Here is an 18153-nt window from a genome sequence, read left to right on the forward strand (position 1 = left end):
CACACAGCCTAGATTATACCCCTCACCCACACATGGGGGTGGGGGAGAGAATTTACTGCAGTCAATTAACCCACGTTGTGCGTGGGAGGAAAAGCACACACACACAGAAGACGGGATCGAAACAGAGTCACTGGAACTGTGAGGTACCATCCCTTAGAACCAGAGAGGGGTAGAGGTGGAGGGGGTTGGAAGTGGACAGGCAGATTATACACGGGAGATGAGTGAGAGGGAAGATTGGATAAGGTGAAGAGAGAAGTTGGAAACGGAGGCTGGCTCGAGATGGGAGTGGGGGTGGAGGTTGGACAAAAACAGGAGGGAGAAAGGCAAAGAGGAACAAAGTTGAGCAAACATTAGCTCCACCTTACCTGTCTCCAGGTACCAGAGATCCTTACAGCATACTTGATTGTTCCAGGCTTTTCGATATCCGTCCCGGCCACTCCAGATGTACAGCCTGGAATTCACAGCCACTGAGCAGTGCCCTGCCCGCGCCCGGGGCAAGTTGTCCTCCTGCGTCTCCATGATGACCGGCTCCCATGTCATCGTGTCTGGCGCAGGAGGTGAGGGGAGAGGTCCATTAGTCACGCCTGTGCATGCTCTGGGTGTCCAATCGAGGGAGCTGTTTCCCCTCCCTCCCACCACACCACCACTCCAACCTCCCATCGGGGTGTGCATGGCAAGATCCCGCAGGCAGCAATGAAGCAATGACAGGGTGAGGGGTGGCAGCAGCAGAGAAATTGGGACAGGTGTGATGGCTTCGGGGAATTGGATGTCAGAGGTGCCTGCCCTTAAGAGTATTATACACAGTTTTAGTCACCATGCTGTAGGAATGCAGTTAATAAGCCGGTAAGAGTTCATTCATTACGTGCCATATCGTAAGAGGTGGCCGATCGTGATCTTTCCAACATGATAGGTCTTGGCAAATTCTTCAACAGAAGTGATTTGCTATTCCCTTTTTCTGGGCAGTGTCTTTACAAGAAGGATGACCCCCAGCCATTATCAATACTCTTCAGAGATCTGCCTGCATTTAGCAGTTGCATAAACAGGGCATGTGATATGAACCAACCGCTCCCATGGCTTCATGTGACCCTGATCGGGGAGGCTAAGCAGGTGCTACACCTTGCCCAAGGGTGAACTGCAGGCTAGCGGAGGAAGGAGCACCTTACAACTCCTTCAGCAGAGCTGTAGCTCCATCCCGCCACCAAGAAAAGAGTGGAGAGGAGATTTACAAGGTTGTTGCAGAGACTCAAGGAATTTAGTTACAGAGCGAGGTTGGGACTTTATTCCATGAAGCACAGGAGACGGATGGCTGATCTTACAGAGTCACATAAAATCACAGAGGACAGAGATAGGCTGAGGTTTAGGTGGGTGGGGGAGGGTTCTGATTGGTCAAGGGGACGGGGGAGCAAGTTTTGGGGGAGTTGAAGGGAGAGGTGGGAGAGGAAGTTGAGGGGTTGAACGAGGAGATTGGGAGGGGGCTAAGAGGGGAGTGAGAATGAAGGAATTGAAGGGGGATGCGGGAGAAGGCTGAGAGGATGAGTGAGCGATGGGGGAGGTTGGAGGTGGTTGAGGGGACTGAGAGAAGGGCAAAGTTGAAGGGGAGGTGAGGAGTGGTTTGAGGGGGGAGATTGGAGTGGTTAAGAGGGATGAGAGGGGAGCGAGCTTGTAAGGACAGTGGAGAAGGGTTTGAGGGGAGAGTGGGAGGAGGGGGAATGAGGGGGCTGAGGAGGGAGGAATGAGAGTTGAGGGATGAGATTGAAGGGGTAGTGGGAAGAGGGGTAAAGGGGTTGGGAGAGGGCAGCAGAGTCATAGGTTTGAGGTTCTGGGGAGAGGGATGACTGGTAAGTGTGGTGGGGAAGGCTTGCGGTACCTACCTAGATTGAGACTGGCCAGTGTGTTGGTACACTTCCACTCCTTCTCGTGCGTGGCCACCTTCACGTCATCCATGACGAGAGGCACCCAACCGCCAAACACGTACATCCTGGGGGAGGGAGAGAGGTATTGTTATACAGAGGCACCCAACCACCAAACACATACATCTTGGGGGAGGGAGAGAGGTATCGTTGGAGATCCCTGCCACTCAGCCCACAATCTCTTTGACCCACTACCATCAGGGAGGATGTACAGGAGCATCAGGACTAGGATGGCCAGACTGGGTAACAGCTTCTTCCCTCAGGCCATGAGACTAATGAACACCCTACCACCACCAAGTCTCATCACTAGGACAGTGAGCTGTTTACTGTGCATTTTTAATTATATTTTGCTAATTTATTTATAGTATAATATTTTGGACACGTGTTGTGTGTGACACATGTTTTGTGGGTGCACTGTGGTCTGGAGGATCATTGCTTCATTTGTTTGTACACATATACAATGAGAGGATGATAATCTTAAACTTGAACTACAAGCTGGCAGGAAATGGGTGAGACCAGGTGAGGGGAAGCCGAGTTGACACATAACACCTTCGCTCCATCCAGCGCAAAAGGAAGGATTTCTGTTGGTGCCGTTTTCAAATCGACTTCCCATTCTGTATTGTCAGTACACAGCCTCCTCTACTGCGATGAGGCCACTCTCAGATAGTGGTCTGTGGTCCGTGAAATGTTTTTTTTCGTTTGGTTGTACATCTGTACAGACAGGTGACTATAACCTTCATCTTGAATGTGGCAAGTGCACGTGTGACCGATTGATCGCACAGTAAATCGGTTCAGCCTCCTATGCGTGGAGGGCTCTCTCCCGTTACGTACAGACTTCCTAAGTGCGCACATTTTAGTCTTGACAGACCTGGTTTGAAGGTCCGCACCATAAACTGCCCAACGTGTACAGCGGCTGACGCGTCTTAGTAAAAGCAGCTAATCCTAATGATCTGCTGTCATTCGGACTCCCCGCATGACACCACAGTAGCGTAGCGGTTAGCATGATGCTATTACAGCTCGGTGAGTTCAACTCCGGTGTCACCTGGAAAGAGTCCTCCTCGTGGTACGCGTGGGCTCTCCACGGGTGCTCCAGTTTGTACACACTCCCCAAAGGTGTACCAGTAGGTTAACCGGTCATTGTAAATTGTCCTGTGATTAAGTTCGGGTTAGATCAGGGGTTGCTGGGTAGCACACTTCAAAGGGCTAGAAGGGCCTACTTCATGCTGCATCTCCTAAAAAAAAAGATCATACTCTACAACTGTAACAGTGCAAAGTTGAAATAAATTTATAATTGAGGCACATATATGTCACCCTATACTACCCGGAGCTTCATTTTCTTGTAGGCAGGGTAGACACAAAAAAACCACAGAATTAATAAAAAATTACACACAAGACAAACAACCCATGTGCAAAAGACAAGCTGCAAAAAAAAAAGAAATAAATAAGCAATAGTGAGAACATGAGATGAAGTGTCCTTGAACTTTAACCCACAGTTGTGGGAACAGTTCAGTGTTGGAGTGAGTGAAGTTATCCCTTCTGGTTCAAGAACACGATGGTTGAGGGGTAGAATTAAGTCTGCCAAGTCCTTCAGGTGATGATAAAATTGCACGTAACAGGATGGGAAAAGCGCAAGCAAGACCAGATAAATAGGGAGACAATTAGAGGAAGTGTAAAGGGGTACGTGAGCATTATCTGAATCAGATGAACTCAGCGGGAGAGGAAGGAAAGTTGCAATGAGTCTTTTCCCTAGTTAGTATCCAAGTTTAAGGAGATTCGGTCGGTTTGCTGCACTGAGGAACTGCTGAAGATATGCAGTGGAACACATTCTAATTGGTTGCATCACAGGCTGGTATTCAAACTCCAATGCACAGAATCACAAGAATCAGATTTGGTCTATTATTGTCACATGTACTGAGATACAGTGAAAAGCTTGTCTTGCATACTGTTCATACAGATCAGGTCATTACACAGAGCGCTGAGGCAGAACAAGGTAAAATACAAACCATGTGGAATAAAGTGCAACAGCTCCAGAGAAACAGAAAGAAATGGACTGCAGGGTCACAATAAGGTGCAAGATCTTGTGAGGTCAAGAGGCCATCTTTTTGTACTTAGGAACTATTAAGAGATTGATAACAACAGGGAAGCTGGGACGTGCTTTCAGGTTTTCGTAGCCTTTGTCCGATAGAAGAGCAGAGAAGAGAGAATGCCCAGGGTGGGTACAATCTTTGATTATGCTGAGACAGTGAGAATTATTGAGAGGGTCTATAGAGGGGAGGCTGGTTTCTGTGATGTGCTGCGCTGTGTCCACAACTCTATGCGGTTTCTTGCCGTCACGGGCACAGCAGTTGCCGTACCAAACCATTATGCATCCAGATAAGATGTTTTGTATGGAGCATCGATAAAAAGTGATAAGGGACGACGAAGACATGCCAGGTTTCTTTAGTCTCCCAAGGAAGTGGAGGCGTCGGTAAGATTTCCTCACTGCGATGGCGATGTGCTTGGATTAGGACAGGCTATTGGTGATGCTCACTCCTAGAAAGTTGAGCTCTCAACCTTCTCAGCAACATTGATGTGGACAAGAGTATGTGCACCGTCCCCCTTCCTGAAGGCAATGAACTGCTCTTTGGTTTTGTTGCGATTGAGGAAAAGGTTGTCATCAAGACACCACGTCACCAAGCTCTCTAGCTCTCCTGTAGTCCAGCTCATTGTTATTTGAGATACAGCCCACTGCAGTGGTACCATCTGCAAACTTGTAGAATTGAATTGTCATTATGCATAGGCACAATGAAACTCTGTTTGGCTTCCTCTCAGGCAATTAAATAAAGCGGTAGATCAAAACAAGACAGTAATAGAAAAACAGTATTAAATAGACAAGTAGCAGAAAATAAGTTGCAGCAGCACCAGAATATCACAGTAATGCATGAAGTGCTGTTAGTGGAAGGACTTGAGTCCTTGCGTGTGTTCACAGTTTCCGTCATTGTTCTGTGGGAGTGGTGTGATGGAGGCCACAGCTCTGGGATAGAAGCTGTTCCTCAGTCTGTTTGTTCTGGCTTTTAGTGTCCTGAACCTTTTGCTGGACGGCAGCGGGTCAAACAGGGAGTGGCCGGGGTGTGTGGTGTCTCTGGTTATGCTGATTGCTTTCCTCCTGAGTCTGCTGGAATAGACGGTGTCCAGTCCTGGGAGCTCCATCCTGACAATTCACTGGGCCGCCTTCACCATGCGATGCATGTCTTGTCGCTCAGCGGCTGTGCAGTTGGCATACCACATTGTGGCGCTGTTGGTCAGGGTGGTTTCAATTGTGCTTCTGTAGAAGTTAAGCAACAGCTTTTGTGGGAGTTTGGCCTGTTTCAGCTTTCTGAGGAAGAAGAGTCTTTGTTGTGCCTTTTTTACAGGCAGCGAGGTGTTGGTGGTCCATGTCAGCTGTTTTGACAACAGGGGTTCCCAACCATGAAGCATGAACCCCTCGGTTAACTGTAAGGCTCCATGGCAGCTGTTGTAGCTAGAGTGAGAGGAGAATCTGGCCATGCAGTCTGACTATAGAGGGAGTAGAGTTGGGCGGGGGGGAGGGGGAGGCTGAGGACGCAATATTATGGAGCACCAGCGTTGAGAATAATCATGGCTGAGGTGCTGCTGCCTATCCTGACCAACTGGTCAGGAAGTTGAGAGTGTTGCACACAGCCAATTCGCAGGACCAACTCTCCAAGTGGGCATCTGCCAGAAGCACCATCTCAGATAGGTGACATCCCTCATTCATCAACAGCTTCATGTCAAATGTCATTAGACTCCTGAGAAAGAAGAGGCTGCCGAGCTTTCACGGCCGTAGTTTCCACGTGGTTGGACCAGAACTGGTCATCGGTAATGTTCACTGTCTGGGCCATGCCATGTTCTCATTGCTACCATCAGGAATGAGGAAGAGGAAACTGAAGACCCACACTTCAGGATTCAATGACAGCATCTTCCCACTGCCACCTAGTTGTCGAACAGATCTGAAAAACCCTAACCCTACCTGGGCCTACATTTCCCTCAACCAGCACTAAAGTCATTACATTTAGTTTTATTCTGTCAATAGTGGGGCAGGGGGTTTCTAGGACCAGAAGGGACAACCTCCAGATACAACATCCATTTTAGAACAGAGACGAGAAGAATATCTTTCAGTGCTGAATCTGTAATTCATTGCCACAACTGGCTGTGGAGGCCAAATCATTAGATATACTTTGAGCAGAGGTTGACAAGAACAATAAATCAGCCATGATGGAATGGTGGAGCAGCTTGATGGGCAGTATGGCCTAATGCTAATTTTATGCCTTATGGTCATGTAAACCATTTCTAATTTAAATTACTTTATTTAATTTGGGTCGTCATCAGAAGTGGAAAGAATGAGCAATTTCAAGTTCCTGGGCATCAGCATCTGAGTATCTATTGTAGGTCCAATACATCACAGAAGGCAGTTACAAAGAAAGCACAACAGCAGCTATATTTCATTCAGAGTTTGAGGAGAGTTGGTGTGTCACCAAAGACACTCATAAATTTCTACAGATTACTGTGGAGAGCTTTCTAACTGGCTGCATCACTGTCTGGTATGGGGGAGGTGGGGGTGCAGGGCACTGCACAGGGTCGAAATAAGCTGCAGAAAGCCGTGAACTCAGTCAGCTCCATCATGGGCACTAGCCTCTGCAACATCCAGGTCAGATTCAAGGAGTGATGCCCCAAAAAGGCAGCATCCATGATTAAGTACCCCCATCACCAGGGAAGGAGGTACAGGAGCCTGAAGGAACACATTCAACGATTCAGGAAAGGCTTTGTCCCCTCCACCATCAAATTTCTGAATGGACAATGAGCCCATGAATACTTCTTCACTACTGTTTTTGCACTAGACATTTAACTATTTTATATATAAATATTTACTATGCATTACATTGTACTGCTTTTGCAGAAACAACAAATTTCACCACATATGCCAGCCACATTAAGCCCAATTCTAATTTGAGTTGGTAATGCACTGTGCTGCTGATGCAGAAAGCTAATTTTCATGACGTTTATACCCTGGGTATGAATGCCGACAACAATAAACATGGAATTGAACCAATGCAGGGTTCTGAATCAAACTCATCAAAGCCTGGTACAACCTCAAAGATTTTCTTATCCTTCCAGTGAACCAGCAACTCACCGCCTTCTGGATTGTTGGGGGGGGGGGAGTGTTAGATTACACTGCTAATTGTTATTTCCTTAGCAGCTTAACATATTACTTGCTAGTGTTTTTTTAATATAACTATGTATCTACGTGTAACTGTTTAGTATATGGTGGCAGGGTGGAGCTACATCTCTGCCAAAGGAAGAGTGCAAGGTGCTCCTTCCCTCCACTAATCTGTAGGTCATCCTCAAGCAAGATGCAGCACCTACTTAGCACCCCACCCCCCCACCACACTATGGTCACGTGAAGCCATGGGAGCAGGCGGTGGACGGTCATATGAGCAGCCGGTATATATCACAAGTCCTGGTTACGCGACCACTGACGTCAGGCAATCTCTAAAGAGTAATGAAATGGCTGTAGAAAGATTTGCCAAGAACATTCACGGTCATGGAAAGACCATGATCGTCCACGTTATACAATACGGCACATAACAAACCGTTCAGTATGTTTCCCAGTGGTCACAGAATGTATACACAGTTGTTCAGCGTGCCCCCTAGTGGTTACATTTGTATGATTCTGGAAAGCTCTGAAAGCTTCTCTGGAGCTGCATTATTTGAATATGATTGACTTTACAACTTTCTGAAGCTTATTTCGATACTGTGCAGTAGCCACCTCTTCCCCCCACCCAAACCAGATGGTGATACAGCCAGTTAGAATGCTCTGCACAGTATATCTGTAGGAATTTGCGAGTGTCTTTGGTGATATACCAAAACTCCTCAAACTCCTAATGAAATATAGCCACTGTCGTGTCTTCTTTGTAGCTGCATTGATATGTTGTTTAACTTTGTTCCATTAATGTTTAATAAAACAACTGTGAAGCTACAGGTTTTGTTCCTCTTTCCCAACTTCTAAAGAAACATGGATTAAAAACATCAGAATCTAGCAGGCGTTATCTCCCCTTCACAAAACAATAATCACTACTCTCCCCGCACCCCCTGCAAACAGGGAGCCACGGTGCCTCTCTGAGCCGTGCTGCGTGGACTGAGCAGGAGAATGAGTAGGCTCCCAGAAGACCCCCCCCCCCCCCCCCACACACACACACACACACACAGAGTTCAAGAGAGCATCTACGGAGCAGAATAAACTGTCAACGTTACGGGTCAAGACTCTTCATCAGGACTGGAAAGGAAGGGGATTAGAAGCCAGAATAAGGCAGTGTGGGGAGATGGGCAGGGCACGAGGACAGGGAAGCAGATGGGTAACAAGATGGGGAATGAAAAACGATAGGGTGGCAATTACTGGAAGTTTTAAAAAAAGGAGAAAAAAAATTGATGTCCATGCCATCAGGTTGGAAACAACCCTCTCACCATTTTTCTTACTTTCACTTCCCACTGGTTTGCTACATCATTCCTTTTCTCCCATGGTCCACTCTCCTCTCCTATCAGATTCACTCTTCTTCAGCCCTTTACCTCTTCCACTTATCCCCTCCCAGCTTCTTTCCTCATCACTCTTTCCCCCACCCTAACCTGCCAGCTTGTACTCCCTCCTTTCACACCACACCCCTCCCCACATTATATTCCGGCTTCTACTCTCTCCCTTTCCAGTCCTGATAAAAGGTCTCGGCCCAAAACGCAACTGTTTAGAAGCTATCTGACCTGCTGAATTCCTCCAGCATTTTGGATCATAGAACAGAGAACAGTACAGGCCCTTCAGCCCATGATGGTGTGCTGACCTTTAAACTACTCCAAGATCAATCTAACTCTTCCTTCCAACATAGCCATCCATTTTTCTTTTATCCACCTACCTGTCAAAGATATTCTTTTTTTTTTTTGGCTCGTGCCTGCGTGTGTGAGAACCTGTGCGTACGTCTGTGATTATGTCTTTTTCATGACTTTTACAAAGTGTGGAGCGAGAGAGAGACTGTGTGGCGCGCCACTCCTCACACAGACATTTTCGCAGTATTTTTCCCTTTACTTTACGAGGTCGAGTTGCGATCTCGACACTGAACCTGGCACGGATGGAAAGCATACTCAGGAGCGGACCTGACTGGTTTCCAACCCGGGAACCTCCATTCCCGGATCCAGCAATGTCATTGAGCCACCAGCTGGCCCTCAAGGATATTCTTAAATGCTCCTAAAGTACCTGCCTCTACCACCACCCCTACCAGTCAATCCATGAACTTACCACACTGTATAAAGAACTCACCTTGGGCATCTCCCGTGTACTTTCCTCAAATCACCGTAAAACTATCCATCCTTGTATTAGCCATTGCCACTCTGGGAAAAGATCTCTGGCTGTCCACTCGATCTATGCCTCTTATCACCTTGTACACCTCTTAGTCACCTCATCCTCCATCACTCCAGAGAGAAAAGCCCTAGTTCGCTCAACTTGACCTCATAGCAACACACACACACACACACACAAAATGCTGGAAGAACTCAGCAGGCCAGGCAGCATCTATAGAAAAGAGTAAACAGTCATCGTTTCAGGCCGATACCCTTCATCAGAACTGGTAAACTTAGTGCTTGAATTTTCAGAATCTGCAGAATTTCTCATTTGTGATTGACCTCATAGCAAATGCTCTCCAATCCAGGCAGCAGTCTTGCAAATCTCCTTTGCTCCTTCTCTAGAACTTCCACATCCTTCTTATAATAAGGCAACCAGAACTGGACACAATATTCAAAGTGTGGTCCAACCAGAGCTGGAGCATTATCTCTTGGATCTTGAACCGGATCCCCTGAACAATGAAGAGGAAACACACCATGCACCTTCTTAGCAACCTTCAGTTTGAGTTTTGTGAGTGTTGCTCAGGGTTTCCAGGATCTGCAGGATATTTCGTGTACCTGAAGGGTTGCTTGTCAGAAAGCAGCGACAGAGAGCAAGGAGGATGTAGAAAGAACAACCAAGAGGAATGGGGCAGAAAGATATGAGGGGCATTTGATGACCCGGTGGAATTCGGAATGATTGGCGGAGGGGTAGAGGAATCTCACTGAAATGTACAGAAAGCACAGGAAAAGGATGAAGGAGAGTCTGGGACAAAGGGGCACAGCCTCAGAATAAAGTGATCTCTTTTTAGAAGAGAAATGAGGAAGAATTTCTTCAGTCAGACTATGGTGAATCTGTGGAATTCGTTACCACAGATGTTATGGAGACCAAACCACTGGTGTGACAAAGGTAAAGATGGATAGCTTCTTGATTGACAAGAGGGGTAAATAGGACTAAAAACTGATAGAATGGCAGAGCAGACTTCATGGGCCCAATGGCTCAATTCTCTTCATTTTGTGCACTAACGATGGACTGCAGCACGTGAGAACGAGTAGAATAACTTACTTGTTGCCGATGGTGGTGGCCGAATGCAAGCTGCGGGGGAGCGGAGAGACACCATTCACATTTGGCTTGTCCCACGTCAGGGTGTCTGCAAGAGGGAGGTTTAACGGTTCCACTGAGATTGCGATCTGTGCCAAGTCTGCACTCACCATCCTTCCTGCCCTCTTCGATTACACAATGGAGTACCCACGCCCATGACATAGTGCCAGGGTCAGGTACAGGGTGAAGCTCCCTCCACACTGTCCCATCAAACATTCCCGGGGTCAGGCACAGGGTGAAACTCCCTCCACACCGTCCCATCACACATTTCCAGTGTCAGACCCAGAGTGAAGCTCCCTCCACACCGTCCCATCACACATTTCTAGTGTCAGACCCAGAGTGAAGCTCCCTACACACCGTCCCATCACACACTCCCAGGGTCAGACAGGATAAAATTCCATCTACACTATCTCATCACACACTTCAGGGTCAGACAGAGAGCGAAGATCTCTCTACAGCACCGCATCATACACTCCCGGGGTCAGCCACAGAGTAAAGTTCCTTTCTCACAGTCCGATCACTCAATCCCATCATCATCAAAATTGGTGCAATGCACCTGGGTGAAGGTGATGCATAACCCCAAACACCCCCCCTCACCCCCAGACCCAAGAAGGCAGAGTGGCAAGGAATAAAACCCACTGGGATCTTACCAATGTCCAGGGTCCAGAGGTCACCGAGACGACAGCCACTCATTCCTCCATAGATGATCAGCCTGGAGTTTTTTGAGTCTTTGTCAGTGTAGATGACAGCCGTGTGGGACTCCCGTGGCGGAGGCAGCACCCCGTAGGTGATGGGGTTGTCCCAGCTCACCACCCCCGATCCTGGCCTCAGCTCCAGAACATAAACGTCATTCAAATATCTGGGTGAGGTGGGGGAAATTGGAGTAGTCAGGAAAAGGAGAGAGAAACACAAACACACACACACACACACACACAATACGTTCAGTGATGCTTGGAGAACGGAAACAGAGAGACATTAACCAGGTACATTTGGTAGAAACTTGTGACGCGGACACGGTGACGAGTCCACACCGACTGACAGTGATCTATTCACCAACACTGGGTCCACAGTCTCCTGCAGCTCGTGCCTGCTAACCGTCGACACTGTGATGGGGGAGTTGGAGTGGGGAACAGTACGAGGGTGAGGAGGCAAGTTGGAGGGTGGGCAGGACAATCTTCAGTGGGACAGGATAGTGCAGAGGGTACAGACCTCACTGGGTCAGGATGGAGGGGGAGGGGGATAAAGAGCGGCCAGAATGCTTCCAGAACCTGCACTCTTCGCCTTCTTCGTATAGGTCTCTGGCCCTGTCTCTGAGACCGCCTGCCTCCATAACACTCCCTCACCATCTCTGTAACCCCCTCTAGTCCTTACACCCTTCCATCTCTATGAACCTCTCTGGTCCTTACTCTCCTCCCCATCTCTGTGACCCTACCCTCTAATACACTCCTCACCATCTCTATAACCCTTCCCAGCCCCCACACCCCTCCCCATTTGTAACCACCAGAGCCCTCTTGGATCTCAGTTCTCCTCCATCTCAAACCTTGGGATCACGGACACCAGGGCCTTCAGTTGTCCGGGCTCTGGGACGGAGCTCACTCCATACCTCACACCCACGCTCACTACACTGAAGACCACCCACCCCTGAGAATGTGCTTCGTGTTATTTGGTATTCTTGTAGATTTCAAAGATGTGTATTTCAGAAGAATAACTACACACACAAAATTCTGGAGGAACTCTGCAAGTCAGGCAGCATCTATGGAGAGGAATAATTTATTTTATTTGAAGTTTCAGACCATAATTCTTCATTGGGGCTGGAATGGGAGGGGCAGAAGCCAGAATAAGGTGGTAGGGGTGAAAGGGGAGGAGCACAAGGCAGCAGGTGATAGGTGAGGAGGGTGGTGGAGGGGGCGCTGTTTGTCTATTATTCTGTCTCAGATGAAGATCAGGCCACATCTTATGAGTAATAATGCAGAAAACCAGGTAATTGCAAAGGGTTCACAAAATTTTTTCTTGCAATTGTATGTCATGAAATTTGTTTTTTCTGCAACAGCAGTACCGTGCAATACATATAATTGCTACAGTGCTGTGCAAAAGTCTAAATCCTGGCTTATACTTCTGCATCAACGCGTTGCTGTAAGGTCTGCGTCGCCGCAAACCCTACCCCATGTGACAGCTTGCGTTGCTGCGATGCGCACCTCTCCCCAAATGTAACCGCTCGTCACGGCAATGCAGAACGCAACAACTGTGATTGGTCCGCCTGGTAGCATCGCTTTTCATCCTACGCTGCAATAGCTTTCCATTGGGTGACTGAAGGGCAGGGAAGGAACTCTGGCTGCAATGCTTTCCATAAAGCTTTATAGACCTCTGAAATTATGGTGGACACATTTCACACGAAAAAAGACGCTCACTTTAAACTTGTTTACCCCGAGACTACCATGACCATGAAACCTTGTGCGGGCAGGTGAGTGCGCATGCGTGACGTGCGCAAATTGTCGAGCGACGCAGACACACCAACGCACAAGTATAGATGCTCACAACACACGTAGGCCACTTGCATAGGTTATGGCGTCCAGTTAACGCAGAAGTATAAACCAGGCTTAAGGCACTGTCGTTAATAAAACATAATTCAACTGGGAATGTGAAGGTGTGTAGAACTTGCCCCCTCCGGCGGTCTTACCGTGGAATGTTGTTTTTGGGGTCCTCGCTGTCGTTGGCCAGACCCCCAAATAGGTAGCACTTATTTCCCACCAGGGAAAAGCTGTGGCCCAAGCGTGGGCACGGCAGAGACCCGTTCTTGGGGGGTTTGGGCTTGAGCTTCTTCCACTCCCACCGGCTCGCCTGCACAACGAGAAGAGCAGAGACACGCAAGATCCTGGAGATGCTGGAACACTTTCACCATGCACACAAAATGTTGAAGGAACTCAGCAGGTCAGGCAGCGGCTGTGGAGGGGAATGAACAGTCGACATTTCGGGCCGAGACCCTTCTTCAGGACTGGAAAGGAAGCGGGTAGAAATCAGATTCCAGTCTTAATGAAGAGTCTCGGTCCTGTTCAGTCTTTTCCACAGATGCTGCCTGACCTGCTGAGTTCCTCCATGTGTTACAATACTCAAAAAGTGTTGGTGAGAGGATGCAGGAAGGGATCAGAGAGAAAGCAAGGGGAATATTAATTCAGAAACACGGAGAGGAAGGAAGAAAGGTGAGAATGTTAAGCAGCAAAATGTGAAGTCAGCAGGCAGATGCCATCACTCCATGAACACCCTAACCCCTGCCCGTACCTGCAACTCGTAGAGGTCGTTGCTGTACTTTCCATACTCCACCATCCCCCCGAAGACCAGCAGGCGGGTACCATCGCAAACAAAGCCGTAGGCAGCGCACCCCGGGGGGATATCTCCTCGCACTGCAGGGATGAACCACTGGTTTGTTGCTACAGACCAAGAACAAAGGGAGGAGAGGGTTATGACACAGAGGCTACATTCGGAGCAAGCCACCTCCCAACCCGGACAAGAGGCTGCGCTGGACGAAACAGGAGCAGAGGAGTGGGCAGCACAGAGGCATTGTGTCAGAAGGTGTGGGGTGAGAGGGAGCTACTCCGCCAGGAGAGAAAAATTTAAAGGGATGACACCCTTGGGGACGTACTGAGGGAGTGTCAAACTGTCAGCAGGAAAGATTTAAGAGAACATCACTCCAAACAGACAGGACTTAAGGGAATACTACACTGCCAATGGAAACCCTCTATTTCATTTTTTCCTGTTAACATTTACAGAACATCAAATGTTATGGCACAGTACAGGCCCTTCGGCTCACAACATTGTGCCAAGCATTTAACCTGCTCCAAGATCAATCTAATCCTTCCCTCCTACATTGCCCTCCAATCTGCCTCTACTACCCCGGCAGTGTGATCCACGCACCCACCAATATCTGTGTAACCTACTTCTGACATCCCTCCAATCACCTTACAAGTATGCCCCTTTGTATTAAACACTGCCGCCCTGGGGAGAAATGTCCCTTATCACCTTGTCACTTCTCATCCTCCTTCCATTCAAAGAGAAAGATCCCTAAATTACTCAACCTATTCTCATAAGGTTTGCTCTTTAATCCAGTCAGCACCCTGGTAAATCTCCTCCGCACCTTTTCTAAAACTTCCACATCCTTCCTATAATGAGGCAATCAGAACTGAACATGATGCTCCAAATGTGGTCTACCAGAGTTTTACAGAGCTGCAACATTACCTCGTGACTCTTAAAACTCAATCCCCTAAGAAAGCCCAACACACCATATGTCTCTTTAACCACCCTAACAAACTGCATGGCAGCTTTGACGGTTCTACATGAATCACTTCTCACTTTACCTGGTTAAACTCCATCTGCCACTTCTCAGCCCAACTCTGCATCCAGTCTATGTCCTACGACAATCTTCTACACCATCCAAAACCCCACCCACCAACCTTTTTCTCAAGACGGCTGAAAGATAACAGCAAGAACATACTATCGAGGCTTTATAAGCAGGTCACACCGCATTTGGAATATTGTAAAGGCAAAAGTGCCAAACGCCTTTTGCATGTTGCCACTTTCAGAACACTATACACTTGTAACTCTAGATCTCTCTGTCCTCTAACTCAGGGTCCCCAAACTTTTTTGCACCGCGGAGGTTTAATATCGACAATATTCTTGCGGACGAGCTGGCCGGGTTGGGGGGGGGGGGGTCAAGTAGGGTTAAACTCACCTGAACATGTCTTTTACAGTTCGGGTTGCCAACTTCCTCACTCCCAAATAAGGGACAAAAGTAGCAGTCAAATCCCGGGACACTTTACCCCAGGAAAGACTACCATGACCATGAAACCTTGCGCGGGCACCTGTGTGCGCATGTGTGTACGTGCCGATTTTTTTCCCCCACAGATCGGTTCTGCCTTCATCTTCCCGACTATACTGTATATACATTATTTCTACTTTATATAGGCTGTGTACTTATCATATCCTTCCTGCTTTTACTATATGTTAGTGTTATTTTCGGTTTTGTGTGTTATTTGGTATGATTTGGTAGGTTATTTTTTGGGTCTGAGAACACTCAAATGTAAATTAATGGTAATTGCTTCTTCGCTTTACGCCATTTCGGCACGAAAGGTTTCATAGGAACGCTCTACATTAGCGGGGGAAATACGGGACAAGGGCGGTCCTGTATGGGACAAACCAATTTAGCCCAATATACGGGATGTCCTGGCAAATATGGGACAGTTGGCAACCCTATGTTCAAGTTCAACAGTGCGTGACAGGGAATGAGGAAAGGTGCAGCTGACTCATATCATTTCCTTGTGGCCCGGTATCACATGTTTTGCGGCCCGGTGGCTGGGGACCGCTGCTCTAACACTCTCCAGTGCTCTGCAATTTACCTCGCAACACCTGCCCTCGTTTAAGTTTGCCAAAATGAAGCATTAGAATTTCTTCAAAATGAAGGGCAGGCAAAGTCCACCCTTCCAAAGTCTGCAACTACCAAATTCCTTGGAACTTAAAGAGAATTAGGGCAATCTTATAAAAATGTTTAAATTATGAGAGGTGTAGCTGAGGTGGACAGCAAGTCTTTTCCCCAGGGCAAAAGAGTCCAAAACTTTAGAGTGAGAGGGGAAAGATTAAAAAGGACCCAAAAGGAAGAGGGTTGTAAACTTAGCCTTCCCACCATCAAGGAGCGAAGTGTTGAAAAGACAGCAACATTCATTAAAGACCCCCACTACCCAGGACATCCACTCTTCTCATTGCTACCAACACAAAGGAGATGGAAGAGCCTGAAGAGGCACACTCAATGTTTTAGGAACAGCTTCTTTCCCTCTGCCATATTTCTGAACCAATGAACATTACCTCATTATTTTTTGCTTTCTTTTCACATTACTTACTTTTTTAATACTATTTTCTCATTACGATATAGTATATTGTGTGTACTGCACTGTACTGCTGCTGCAAAACAGCATATTTTACAACAAACAGTACATCAGTGATAATAAATCTGATTCTAACTCTCTTTCTCAGAGAGGGAGTGGAGAGTATGTGGAACAAGCAGCATTTATGAAGCACTTGGATAAAGAGCAAAGATTCTTAAAGGTTAGCTTTATTAGCCACACATACAGTAAATGCGTCGTTTGTGTGAACAAACGCAGTCCCAAGATTGCACTGGGGCCGGACCACTTCCAGCACCATGCCGCACGCACTAACCCTAACCTGTGGGTCCTTGGAATGTGAGAGGAGACTGGACCACTCAGAGGAATCCGACGTGGCCATGGGGAGAAGGTACAAACTCCTTGCAGGCAGCGGTGGAAAACCCCAATTGGGGATTGTTGGCATTGCAAAGCAGCACACTACTGTATGAATGGATGGGTCTGAGAGGGATATAGGCCGAATGCAGGATGTTGACACTAAATGGTTCAACATGGACTGGTTGGGCCGAAAGGCCTGCACTCCTGTTGAGTTGCTCTATTACTCACACTTGTCAAAGTAAAACTCCACCTGCCATTCCTTGCCCCACATCTCAAAATGAACTTTGGAACAGGGCCGGTTAGAAGCTCACATTTGGGATGGCACAGTGATCACCAGAAAGCCATTACAGCAAGTTCAATTCCTGTCAGAGTGTGATAAGTTTGTACGCTCTCTCTGTGTCCATGTGGGCTTCATTTGGGTGATTCAGCTTCCTCCCACCTTCCAAAGACGTGCGGTTCAGTAGGTTAATTAGACATATGGGTGTAACTGGGTGTTGCCGACTTGTTGGACAGGAAGGGCCTATTATCATGCTGTATATCTAAAATAAAATGAAAAATAAGACATCATCATCTAAGAGGAGCAGAGGGAGTTCTTTTTGCCCGCAAGGACAATATTGACCCCTCTACCACAAACAATTTGGCAAAACTGCTCTCTTCTCATTGCTACCATCATCGAGGTGGTATAGGAGCCTGAAGGCACACATTCAAAGTTCAAAGTAAATTTTAGTATCAAAGTACATTTTATGTTACCATATACAAGTATGACATTCAATTTCTTGTGGGTACTGGGTAAATCTATAGAATAGTAACTATACAGGTTCAATGAAAGATCAACCAGAGAGCAGAAGACAACAAATTGTGCAAATCCAAATATAAATAAATAGCAATAAATAATGAGAACATGAGATAGAGTCCTTAAATTGAGATCTTTAGTTGTAGGAAACATCTCAATGATGGGGCAAGTGAGTGTAGTTTTCCCCTTTTATTCAAGAGCCTGATGGTTGAGGTATAGTAACTGTTCTTGAGCTTAGTGGTGCGAGTCCCGATGCTCTTGTACCTTCTACCTGATGGCAGCAGTGAGAGAAGAGCATGGCCTGGGTGGTGGGGATCTCTGATGATAGATGCTGCTTTCCTACGATAACATTCCATGTAGACGTGCTCAATGGTTGGGAGGTCTTTACCTGTGATGTACTGGGCCGAATCCACTACTTTTTGAAGTATTTTCCCATTCAAGAGGTATAGGTGTTCCCATACCAGGCTGTGATGCAGCCAGTAAATATACCCTCCACTATACATCTCCAGAAGTTTGTCAATGTTTTAGATGTCAACAATTCAGGAACAGTTTTTTCCCCTCTGCCATCAGATTTCTGAATGGACATTGAACCCACTTCATAGCTCCAGTGGCAACAGGATCGACCCTGACCTCTTGTTCTTTGAGGGTGGAGCTTGCACATGTGGGCCACATTCCAAAGTCAAAGCACAAAGTACATACATGTTACCATAC

At 47.3% G+C, this 18153-nt stretch overlaps 1 protein-coding gene across 1 annotated transcript in view; it reads right to left on the reverse strand.

Moving 5' to 3' along the window:
* Window positions 1-18153, reverse strand: part of LOC140190286 (host cell factor 1-like) — a 104142-nt gene that overhangs the window by 44040 nt on the left and 41949 nt on the right. The window contains 6 exon segments of the mRNA XM_072246886.1: window positions 366-545; window positions 1872-1978; window positions 10372-10456; window positions 11058-11266; window positions 13085-13245; window positions 13684-13832. Of these exon segments, the coding sequence (XP_072102987.1) occupies window positions 366-545; window positions 1872-1978; window positions 10372-10456; window positions 11058-11266; window positions 13085-13245; window positions 13684-13832 (891 nt within the window).

The sequence above is a fragment of the Mobula birostris genome, chromosome 29 (assembly GCF_030028105.1).
Source record: "Mobula birostris isolate sMobBir1 chromosome 29, sMobBir1.hap1, whole genome shotgun sequence".
Lineage (NCBI taxonomy): Eukaryota > Metazoa > Chordata > Chondrichthyes > Myliobatiformes > Myliobatidae > Mobula > Mobula birostris.